Source organism: Quercus lobata, chromosome 1 (genome assembly GCF_001633185.2).
Source record: "Quercus lobata isolate SW786 chromosome 1, ValleyOak3.0 Primary Assembly, whole genome shotgun sequence".
NCBI lineage: Eukaryota > Viridiplantae > Streptophyta > Magnoliopsida > Fagales > Fagaceae > Quercus > Quercus lobata.
Genome location: NC_044904.1, coordinates 25,011,117 through 25,024,056, shown reverse-complemented (window position 1 = coordinate 25,024,056; position 12,940 = coordinate 25,011,117). Strand labels below are relative to the sequence as shown.

General features: G+C 34.8%; 1 protein-coding gene across 4 annotated transcripts; it reads right to left on the bottom strand.

The window, feature by feature from the left end:
- Positions 1-2,444: 2,444 nt before the first annotated feature.
- Positions 2,445-7,561, bottom strand: LOC115984703 (UDP-xylose transporter 3-like). 4 transcript variants are annotated; one of them, XM_031107720.1, is made up of 9 exons: positions 7,307-7,561; positions 7,140-7,190; positions 6,886-7,039; positions 6,029-6,213; positions 5,463-5,530; positions 4,032-4,164; positions 3,616-3,777; positions 3,217-3,489; positions 2,445-2,920 (listed from the first exon to the last, which is right to left on the bottom strand). In XM_031107720.1, the coding sequence occupies exons 3-9, from the start codon at positions 7,004-7,006 to the stop codon at positions 2,804-2,806; spliced, it is 1,059 nt and encodes a 352-aa protein (XP_030963580.1). In that variant the 5' UTR covers positions 7,007-7,039; positions 7,140-7,190; positions 7,307-7,561; the 3' UTR covers positions 2,445-2,803. The 4 variants fall into 4 exon arrangements, with proteins under 4 accessions (XP_030963580.1, XP_030963594.1, XP_030963587.1 ...); XM_031107734.1 differs by having other exon boundaries at positions 6,886-7,033; XM_031107727.1 differs by having other exon boundaries at positions 7,140-7,185.
- Positions 7,562-12,940: the final 5,379 nt, after the last annotated feature.

Sequence of the window (12,940 nt, the reverse complement as noted above, 5' to 3'; positions counted from 1 at the left end):
ATCTCCAATGGCTTCTTTAAAGCCAATTTTAGAGAGAAAACACCCCAAAAACCCACTCCAACAGCTTCTCTATCTCCCTTTTTTTTTAGAATTGCTACACTACTTCTCTACAAGTAGAGAACATTATAGCGTTTCTTGTTCACACTTTTCTTGGGCGAAGCAAGCTTTAAATTCCGCCACCATCTTCAACATCATAGCTTTAACTCCTGGCTTTGTTCTCCGTTGGTAATGTGTTTGTGATAGGGTGAGGGTATGAGAGAAAGAGAATGAGAAAGAGAGAGCTAGAGATGAAGAAATAAAAATAAAAGTAGAGAGGACATGTTGAGTGGAGGAGGAGTTCTAGAAAAATAAAAACAAGATGAGAGGAGTGGGGATGGGGATACATGTGTGGAGGGAAAAAAAAAAAACGTAAGGATGCAAGGAAAGAAAGGAAAAATAATAAAAAGAATAGAAAATCACAATTGATAAATGTTACCACAATATTTTCACAATATTTCATAATAAATTTTAAGTAACAGATTGCTATTAGTTAATATTGGTGAGTAAAAAAATAAACAATAAAATTTTAATTGGAGGAAACAACTAACAAACAATAATTAATAATTTAATTAACCAATACATTATAAAAGACAAGCAAATTAAATTATGTTAGGCTAAACAATAATTAATAATTTTATAATTAATGAAACAACAATATAACACATTATAGTTTATAAAAGACAAACAAATTAATGAAACAACTAAATAACAATAATTAATAATTTTATTAATATTTCAAATGAACTTATAATTTATTGTTTATTCTTTTGCTAGAATTATGGATAAATATTTGATAAGAAAACCACGTAAAAGGCAATTGTAAATTTTATGTATTTGCTTATTTTTTTTATTGTTGTTGTTGTCAATATAATTTTTTTTTTCTTTTTATTAGATTGTGTAATTTATACTTGTTGAGGAACATCCTAAAAAAAATGCTAGAGCCACCACTAGTCACTAGTTAAAATTTTATTTTCTTGTTTTAAATTAATGGCTGATTATCAAATTGATTTTTTAGTTGACCTGGGAAACTAATGAGGTGACACCCCCTAATTGATAATTACATATAAAACTTGTGATATATAATTCTAATTATTTATTGTCACATTGTTGAAAGGTGATGATGTAATTTGATCAATAGAGTTTGTAAGTACGTAAAAGTATAACAAAGAGAGATGGATTAGGGTTTTTTTGTGAAGATACCTCTCTTGAGATTGCAGTCATGTGTATTTATACTAAGATTACTCTCCAAGCATACAATACCAACCAAGAAAAAACTCCATTCCTTCATTGTTTCGTTCACAATATATTCCCATTAAAAAAAGGACATTATATATGCCATTCCTTTAGTACTATTTATTGTTGTGCATACTGATTCTTCAATGACTCGTCTAAAGAGTCTGTGAAAATGAATAGAAATACATAACAAATTTTGCAAAGAGAGTGAGAAAGAGATTTTGATATATGTTTGTACATACGTACCCACTTGGAGGAGTTTGAGTGAAGAACTCAAAAACAGTCTCAACTTCTAGAGCCAAATCATTCCTCAAGTAAAATAAAATAAATCGTAAAAAATTTCATTGAATTTCTAGGAAGCCAAATATGAAGTAAGGATAAAGTATAATGTAAATTTACATATTTTTGTACATATTGTACATATTTTTGTGTGTCTACAATGTAAATTTACATTGATAGTACAATGTAAACTTATAAAAGCTTCTTTTTTTTTCTTTTCTCTTTTTTTGTCTTTTTCCAACTACCAGTTTATGATATGGAATACCAATCACAAATAAATTATATAAATTAATGTTTGATATTTTCAACGGGAGACATATGTTCAAATCCTTTTGCTCTCATTGTAACTATCCAATTGGAATAAAATCAGCTAATGTAAAAAATGTTGTATACTAAGCTTATTATTTCAGTTGACCCCATGCATATTATTTGCATAAACCGACCATAACATCAAACTTAAAAAAGGTGAACCGTCTTGAAACACATGTATGCATGAGCTAGTAGTGTTTGTATTCATTATCCTTCCAAATACTTTCGAGTTATTATTGGGATTTCAAGTCTTAATGGAGTGGCCAATTAGATTACAATGAGCAGGGTATAGATATATTCCTTTGATGTTGGCACTTTTCTGTCTGTCAAACCAGGCAGAGAAAATTATTACTCTTTTAAGAAAATAATTGTCACTAACATTACAGCTATTCTGTATTCTCATATCATTTGGATTGCAAATAGGCTTTCGTTTACCATTAGGACGAGTGCAAACAGTGAATGATAAAAGCCATGGTATTTAGAGCTTAAAATGTCTTCCCACTCAATTTGCTCTGGAGACAACGATACTTGGAACTGACCTGTATGATTCATTACGCTTAAAAAAGCTGGGTATGGGCAGCATATAAAATTGGTAAAGGTTTTAATAGTCTTTAGAGATTAAAAATAAATAAAATAAAAATTTTAAACTGTGAGAAATAAAGAAATTTTTTAGTATTTGGAAATAAAAGTATACAATTGACATATTAATTCTGGTATAAGTTCCATTGAGAAGCCTGATCATAACGAACTATTAACCAAAACTGCTATGTAAGAAGGCACTATTTCTTTTTAACTCTGAAAATTCGACACAGTCCTCAGCTAGCCAAATCAATCATCGCTAGGCAGCACATGGATGGCCTTTCCAGCAACATCTTCATCGCTGGACTATTTTATCCACCAATTTTGATCTATGGAAAAATAATAATCAATGATTGAAAAGGCTTTACGCATGTAGGTCCTTGTTTGATTTCCATACAGGGGCTTTTGGAACAACACCATCAGCTAAAATCCCTGTTCCATTTTCTACGGTTAAAAGAGGATCAGCTTCACTTTCCTTTGCCTGCAACAGAAAATAAAGAGGTTTAGCATATTCATTACACATGCAAATAGTATTACAGGGTTGCAAGAACAAAGAGAGAGAAGAAATGTATGATGAAATAATGGAACCAATAAATATGGAGTTTACTGAGAAAAGTAGAAACAAAGACTTTGGGGAGGTGGGGAGATCCACCTTTTGCTTAATTCTTTAACCAATTTATCCAGGAAAATCTTTAACCAATAATTATCTAAAGAAAAATTATATGAAAGTCATATATATATATATATATTATGTGGTAAGGAAAGAAGTTGAGTTACCTGGGTCAGTGGTGCAGATGCTTCAGCAGCCTTCTGCTGGCTCTCGAGGGTACAGCAGTAAGAATAGACTACCATCCCAACTACAGCAATCAAAATCCCTAAAATATTGCGCCAGCTAAATGGGTCATGAAGTAGAACATAGCCAAAGGCCAAAACTAGGCAAGTTTTCAGATGTCCAAGGACCTGATAGGTGACTGCAGATGTCTTTCCAATAACCAGAAATGTACTGAAGTTTACAGAGACAGAAATCATGCAGGATAGAACAATGAAGAACTGCAATAAAGACCACACATAGGATGGTTAAATTAAAAAGGAAAACAAAGTTACAAAAAGGGGTGAAGAAGCTTTTTTTTTGGGGGAGGGGGTTGGGGAGTTTCTGGTGAGTGTTTCAATTCTTACCAGCACTTGAGGGGTATACTTGAAAGCAAAAACGTTTTTATTAGTCAAAAGCCCATCTAGAAATGGGCCAATGACGAACAAAGTTATTGCCTGATAGGGGCAAGACTGATAAAGAAGTTGGGTTGAAGATACTTTGAACTTCTTTTGGATGGTATTAGTCATCTGTAAATAACTGGTTAAGTTCTTACAAAACAAGGACAGATTCACCAACCACAACAAAATATTGGGCCCTACAGTAACACACATGACAATTAATCGTGCAATGCAGAATCAAAAGCAAGCATTACACATAAAACACAGACACGCATATATACATACATGCATGCATATCTTTCTTCCTTTTGCTAGTTACATGAATGCATATCAAAGGTACAAAAAAATCCAACATAGTAAAAAGTCAGTTCAGTTTAGGATACAATCTGAGCAACGCAGGTTGTGATAACTGCAAGAAAAGACAAGAAGGAGCCGAGGGCATTGAGTTGAAGATCAGTCACAGTTGCAATCCCAACGCCCAGAAGAAGGATGGCAAGGGAAAACTGGATGCTCCTACTGTAATAGAGGTAAAGAAGCATCAGTACACATTTGTAAATAAATATTAATATACATAAACAGTAAATCCAGGGCAGAATAGCCCCACCAAGAATTATGAAAGCAGAAAACCACTTTATATGGATAAACCATCACAGATGAACACAATCACAAAGGCAGGCAGGCATGCATTAGTCAATAAACATGCACAAGCTACTTAAGAAATACATAGATTTTCACCCAAGAAAAAAGAAATAAAAAGAAGGAAATAAAACAAAGACATGTTAAGGATTAGATATCATGACCAAGAAACTGTGTATGTCTGCATTCTAGAAGTACTACAGAAGTATTTCATGGCTGACTTCTTCACTCCCAAGCTAAAATTGTCCATTGGTAGCAAAATGTGTTCAAGCCAGTTGGTCTACTATAACCCAACTCTTAGCAACTTGTGCAAAGGCCATTTTCTCCAGGCCAAGCAATGTCAATGATAAAAAATGTTTCATAGTCAGATTAGGTATTTTCCAAGAGGCCGAAGGTCACTAATACCAATTTCTTTACTACAAAATATTTGGGGTTTTTTAATCTACATTAGAGATTCTATTGTACCAAATTCAACCTTTTCTCTGTGCACCAATTGTTTCCTCTCAGCATAATTAATACACATCCCTAACGTGTTTTGCAAAGTCAAGGCTATTTCTTGGCTGTTGCTTCAAGACCCAGAATTCTGCCCCCTAAAGAGAACCAACCATAAGGCATCTTTTTCTCGAATTTGTTTCCATTGAGAAAATGAAATTATATCAATCAGCTCTTTACACTTTCTCTTTCACATATGAGCATATTTAACATTTTTCACAAGGAGATTGCATAAAAATGCATAAAATCAAGCACATGCATTTCGACATGTGCAAGCGTGTCTATATGCCTGTGTTCACAAGTGTAATAACACCACCTAAATATCAGGCTGCACAAGAAACTTGAAACTCTACATACCAGAAACAAGGAAAGACAGTTCAAGAAACAAGAACAAATTAACAGGGCATCAATAAACACAATTGACAACCCCATTAAGTAGGATGATGCGCTTTCCAAACAAATTTTTACTAGTGAGCTACAAGGTCAAGTTAAAAAGAGGAGCTTCAAAAGCAGATGTATAAATATCAAAACAAATAATTAGGAATACATTGGGCTAACAAAGTCAAATTCACCCCAAAGCAGATAGCTTAAAGTGATTGTTTTTAAAATTAGGTAGAAGTCATATATACATTTGAAGAATGTTGAACAAAGCACAAAAAATCTATCACATCATGTGCTGAACTTACCTGAATATCTTCCTAAAGAAAATAATCTCCAAAAGAACAGTACAGGGAATGATTGCCAGTTTTGTCATCTAATATACAAAACCAAAGAGATAAATATTCAGAAATCAATGTCCAAATTAGTATTTAAAATTGAAGAAACAGTAGTGTGACAGATTTAGGAATATAAAAAGTGTGGCAGAGTAAAGCAACAGACAGGACAAAAGCATGCTACTGCACTACATAATATATCAAGACACAACGAGTTAGAAGTCTGTATCCATAAGGATCAAATTTTGAGATACGGCAGAGTTTGAGCACAAGAAAGATTGATCTCAACGAATTTAGACTGCATGGATCACATAGCACATATGCACATTCCATGAAACAAATAAAATAAAACCTTTGTAATTTGACATATCTCATGCAACTATTGAAACACAAACACTACCAACACATAAATTTTTTTACTGATTTAGAATGGGGTCACCACATTATGGGAAACCAATCATGAAATCATCCCATTGATAAAAGAATGATGTTAAATCTTAAAACCACAGAATTAATCACCATAAGCTAGAGTAGGTTACCTGATAAAATCCAACAGAATTGAAACCCAAGCTAAGATTTAAAAGTCCAATGGAGATTCCATTTAGTATGCCAAAACCCATTACAGCTCTTGCATCAAAAGGTTTGTGTTCAAACAAGTTCAAACATAATGCCACATGAAGAGAACAAAACGTGACAAGAAGGTGCCAACTTGTCAAGGTTGTGGCTGCACCAAGCCATATCATAGGTTAGTATTCTCAACTATACATCAAGACCCAAGTGGTAAGCAAATACAGATGACAACACTAAAAATTGATAGGAACCACCATTTTTGAGAAATGAATATCTACTTCGTAAAACATTCCCTGATACAAATTCAATGACCCCACACCCACATGGTGGTTTTGGAAACCTCAACAACCATTGAAACCACAAAATTATTAATTAAAAAATAAGTAATACAAATAAGTGGCTACACCAACACATTTTCAAATAAACAAAAGCCTTATTGGGGCAAATCTTTTTTTCTTTTTTGTTATTGATAAGCTACACACGCACCCAATGGGTCTTGAGCCCGTGACCTCAACCTCCACCTAGCACTTGCTACGGGAGGCGGTGTCAATTGAGCCACAAGCAGAGCTCATAGGTCTTTCAAAGACAAGGCTGCATCGACCAGTACAACACAAACAATTAAATTCAACCATGCACTTTACTGGCCAACACACCCACATGGTAGAAACTATACCCAAGTTTTGTTCTTATTACCATACCAAAGGCATCAATTCAAACAATTGTTTTTTGATTAAAAAACATAGATCTAAGCACCAATGATCAACGCTATATTAATTGCAAAATCACAAAACAAAAGAGTAGATTCCATGGCAGTGGCAGAACTCACCAAAACTGAAATTAAGCGTGCTAATGAGGGCCTTGTTGCAAATCACAATAGACACCGACGACACCACTGACAAGCTCAAAGCCCCAATGGTCCCCAGATGAAACCTCTGGCTCTCACTCATGTTCGCTCTCTCTCTTCAATCTGATATCTGGATCTATAAATATATATATCAATCAAAATGGTGAAATACCAATCCCAACATTTTTGTACGTAAAAAAATAAAGATGTAAAAAAATAAACCTACGAATCCTTACCTTATTTGGACATAATTTTATCCGAGGTTGTTGACGCACAAGGCAGCTGAACTGTGACAATTCCAAACACCAAAAATAATAAAAAGATTTGAAACCCTAGATCTGCTAACACGTTTGGATTTCAGGATAGAGAGAGAAAGGAAAAGTGAAAAGAGAGAAAGTGTCACCGTTTGGGAATGTGGAAAGCGAAGTCCGTGAAAGGCCTTTTCCTGGGAAGAACACTCTGGTGGGATTTATATAATTCTTATGAACCCACGGGCATTTATGGTTAGTGGTTACAGCCCCCAGTTCGGTTTTAAGGGAAATTTGGAACGAAAATGACCCGAGTAAACGCAACCAAAAAGATCATTGACTGCATCGGATCCGTCGTCGTTTTCTCCTCTCCCCCATTTCCCAAATTCCAAAATGTCGTTCTCAGTTTGTTTTTTTGCTTTTTTTTTCTTAAGTAGTTGCAGTGGCGAAATTATCGGGGCACTAGTTCAGAGAAACACAAATTATTCCACAATTTTAACGCGGTAAATTGTGAGTAATATTACTTGTACATAAGCACTATAAGTTTTAGTTAGTTTAATTGGTATAGTTTATTATGGTCGAATAAGAGATATGAAGTTCGATTTCCGCTTACACCAAAACCAATTAGAGTGTTGATTTGATAACAAAGAGTAATTATTTGAAACATACGTAAGAAGTTAAAACTCTCTAAAAAAAACTTACATATAGACCCATCATTTTCACTTCACCACTCATAATCGATCACATCAAAGTTGTGATAAAAAAGTTATGTAATAGCTTTTTGTACTAAATTTTTTCCAACTAAAAACACCTTGATTTGTGAAGTTTATGGAGAAAGTTTATGATAAATAATTTGACACTTATTGACGTGGCTAATCATTATTAATAGGTAAAAAAATTATATTAGTAGTAGGTCTAGATGAGAACTAGTAAAAACTTAACAACTCAACTTGTGTGAAAAATATTATCAAAATTTTTTTGTATACCTAGGTGACAAATTGTTAAAGGTTCTAATCTAGACTCATTAATAAAATTACTTTTTTACCCATTAGTAATACTCAATAACAACTTATCATATAAAATTTATTGTGAAAAAATTATATACATAACATTTCTTTTATCAATCATGTGAGTAGGAATTATAATTTGCCTAAGGGCCAATCATGTTGCCACAACAAATGTAAACTTATCTCACAAATAAAGAATGCCATTACCGTTGGATTATTAGTAAGCAGTTTACCCCATTTATGCACAAATTTGAATTTATTGTGAGGAAAATATATACTAAGAGTTGATAAAATGCATTTAATACTCATATCTTAAGAGGCATGCCTTCTATGTTTTTTTCTTTTTTCAAAATTCAGATTTCATAGATGGTTCCCATGTTGGAGCCGGATGTGAATTGACATACCAACTATAGGCTATGGAGACAGAAGGCCCCACTCTGCTCAATGTGGCTGTTCCCATGATTTTGATTCTAATTGCAACATTAGCCAATTTAACGTAGCTGCTAAGTGATTGTCTTACCTAAACTAAATTACTGATGTGTCACGCCATGGTAGGTGTGAAGTGTGAGCTTTGACCGGTTTACCTTTTTCTTTTTTTGAGTCAAACCGGTTTACCTAGTGTGAAAAACGTGGGAGGTATTGTGCATATCAAATTCCTTCAGCCATTCAAAATAGTAAGTTAGGCACGTTTTCAAACAATTAAGAAAACTAACATCTCGAGTTTTTGAAACTCGAGATTCAACTTAAAAACCGACTCTTATACAATCGCTTTCCATTTGTTCTGCACTGCTGAGGTGGCAAAAATTGCCACGCGGATCTCGAGTCTTTAAGACTAAAGTTTTGCCTGGCACAAAACCGAGTCTATAAGACTCGAGATTTACTTATCCAAACGGTGTTCTAAATAAACTTTGAACAGAACTCAAGTCTATAAGACTCGAGTTCTGGTGGAACTATTTTACTAATCCGTTCCGTCCACACTCAAAAACAAATAGCAGTAGTTTTCAGAACGTGTTCCTTGTACTATATTATTCAGTCCACACTCAGTATCTTCAAACTCTCACCCAAAAACAGAGCATCCTCAACTCTCACCCATACACTCAGCCTCACTAACTCTCACCCATACACTCAGCCTCACTAACTCTCACTCTCACTCACCACATTGCCTCTCTCACTGCTCTTCCCTCTCAAGAATTTCATATTTCAGGTATGGGTTTTTTGATTTGATTGTTATTGTAGTTGGATATTAGTTGTGTATGGGTCTTGCCACTAAGAGAACTTCCCAATGACTTTATGGGTTTTCCAATGGCTCCATGTTTTTTCCTAATATAAGATGTTCTTCTTGTAGTATCCCACTGTTGTTGATTTCAATTCCGTGTTTTTATTGGCTTGCATGTCATTTGAGCTATATATTATTTGTTATATTTTCTTTGATTTATTACTAATTCATGTGATTAATTTTAACCATCTTGATAAAAATATGTTTTTGCATTAGCCATTTTGGTGAAATAAAAAAAATTCTGTTCTCATTGACTTTATTCTTTTTGAGGTGTTTCCCTGCATTAATTCTTCTTGATCAAATCTGCCAATTTTAAAGAGAATGAATCTTTCATGAATTAGATTCACCAAATTCTTGTAGGTTAGAAAATTTTATGAAAGATTCATAGCAATGTACGTTTCCCTTGTTATCTGATATGTGGAGTGTTGCTTGATTGTGGAGTCACCACTTTATCTTGAAGGAGCTAGTGGATTGTTTGAATTTATTGTTAAAAGACATAAAATGGGCACATGGTTATAGTAATTGTTGAAGTTACAAAACTTCTTCTTCAAATAATGCGTACAAAAGACTAGCAGGACATGAGTATGCAGATATCTCAGGGGATTTAGGTGTGGATGCTAGGATGTAAGTCTTGCTTTGGAGTTGACTGTGTTGTTTGCCATGCCTGGAAATTGTGAACATCTCAGAATATAGTAAAAAAATAACTTGGAGAGGATTATTTGTGTAGTTACTAAGAAGTACTTTAAGGGCTGCCTAATATTTCCTTCATTTTGCTTTCTGACATGGTGCTAGAGACATTAAAGTAATTTTAACTGCTTGAGTTGCCCCTTTTCAGTTTAGTAAATGGTAAACGTAGCACTAGAACATGACAGTTCCTTTATTTAGGAATTGTCTGCCTCTATACAAGATGCAAACTTAAGAACCATTGATTTTGTTATAGGTAAATCATGTGGACGTTTACATTTTTTTTTTCTAGTGAAACCTTTAAAGTCCCTAAAACTTTTTATAGTGGTGTAGCAGATTGAGTTTAGATGTGTATAGGTTAGTATAGGTTAATATAGGTTAGATGTGTATAGATGTGTATAGGTTAGTATAGATTAGTACAGGTTAATATAGAGGTGTATGTGTGAACAAAATATTATGGAGCAGAGGTTCTCTAATTCATTTTTGAAGGGGCTTTTGCAATTATTTAGTCTCCCATTATCTTTTGTATGTGTTAAAAAAAATTGCGTTTGCAATTATCTTTTGCTTTACATGTGTTTACCTCTCATACCATGTTGCTGTAATTAGCCTCTTGTATATAGGAAGGATAGATGGATTTGTATATGTTCAATTGTTAAATATAGTCGTACTTCACTAAGAAATGGCACGAAAAAATGTTCAGTTTGTATGTATGATGAAAAGCAACTTATAAAAGTTTCTCGGCCGCATCTTTTTATTAGAAAATTAAAGACCTACTAAAAAGTTTGTTTTAGATCAGGGAACTTGAAAATGTTTGTTAACTAACATAGTAACTTGACTGTAACAGGTTCACAATGCCTGAAATTGATATAATCATATACCACGGTGGTCCGTTGAAGAATGCCAATGCGAACAAGGGATTGCCATTTGAAGGGCCGGGTATAAAGACCTATTATACCCAAATTGATCATAGGTTGAAGACCCTTGACGAATTGAAGATGATGGTTATGGAAGAGTTGTGTGAGAACCCTGCTGTGCACAACATACACATTACTTATCGCATGCCAAATGAAATCCTGAAGCACCGGATTAATTACAAGTACATGGCGATAGAAGCAGACAAACATGTGAAGATCATGTTTGACAAGTTGGAGAGAATACCTGAAGTAACTAACATTGAGTTGTACATACAGTTGGAGCCACGTGCAGAAGTTGGTATTGAGGAAATCCAACAAACACAAACAAGTTTACAAGTTACAATTCCAGATGCTCAATACCAGTATTTTACACATGTAGAGCATGCTGATGTTCATGCCGATGAAGATGTTCATGCCGATGATGATGATGATGAGGATGAGGATGAGGATGAGAATGATGATGATTATGATGATGAGGATGAGGATGATGACTATGTTGATGAAAATATTGCCATTAACGGTGAGGATTTTGGCGATAGAGATGAGATTGAAGACATGATTGAACAAGGGAACTTTAGGGACTTTGAGAGAGACATTGATGACTATGAGACATTGGACGGTAGTCAACCTGATGCATACAATGTTCTTAGTGTCCAAAACATTACAGACACAATCCTTGTATACTCACCACCTGCCTTGTCATTTTCTGAAAATACTTGGGAAAAATTTGGTTGATCCTTCACATATTGAGACATCATTTGTGTCTAGTTGGAGAGAGGGGATGAATTTGTGCAAAGGCTTGACTTTTGCCAATAAAATGGAGGTGCAACGCGTATTAACAAAGTGTGCCCTCAAGGAAAACAAACATTTTATGATCAGTAGGTCAACCACGACAAAACTTTGTGCGAAATGCGTTGATGAGTCATGCACGTGGTATGTCTGCGTAGTCATGAAGCCCAAGTTCCACAATCTATGGATGGTCACCGTATACAAGGGTCCTCACACGTGTATACGGACTGGGGTGCGAAATGATGGTAGAATGATGAATTGTAAATTTATTATAGATGACATCCTTAAGAAGTTATGTGAGGATCACACTACCCCAATTAAGCATCTCAGATCTATGATAGAGTTGAAATATGAGGGACAAAAGCCTTCTTACTACAAGGTGTGGGATGCGAAACAAAAGGCGATTGGGAAGATGTTTGGGAATTGGGAAGAGTCTTATCAAAGGTTGCAGAAGTTGTTAATGGCATATATTGATCAGGATCCGACTACGCAGGTGTTCTATCGTACCACATCCACCGGTGAAGATGACACGGTATTTTTGAATTATGTGTTTTGGTCTTTCGGTCCAAGCATTGATGGATTCAAATATTGCAAGTCGATTATCAGTATTGATGGGACCCATCTGTATGGTAAATATCAGGGAAAGTTGTTGGTTGCAATGGCAACCGACGCTAACAACAAGGTATTCCCTCTTGCCTTTGCTATTGTGGATTCTGAGTTAGGGTCTAGTTGGAGGTGGTTTTTACAATGCCTCAGAGATGCGATTGGCCGCGTGATACCTAACGAAGGCATTTGCATAATTTCTGACCGACATCTCGGTATCAAAAACGCCATTGCAAACTGGCCTAGAAGGGATGATGGAAGAGCACTGGTATTTCATAGATATTGCCTTCGACATGTTGCTAGCAACTTTAACACACATTTTCAGAACTCGACTCTGAAGTCAGCGGCGTTGAAAGCCGGATATGCTAGTCAGGCAGTGAAATTTACCTCCATAATGGAGACCATTAAGCAGGCAGAAATTGAGGCCATTAGAAATAAGAAGAAGTTGACGGGGAAGGATGGCAAGGAAAAGAATCAAGATTATCTTCCATACACATACCTAATGGGCGAGTCTGT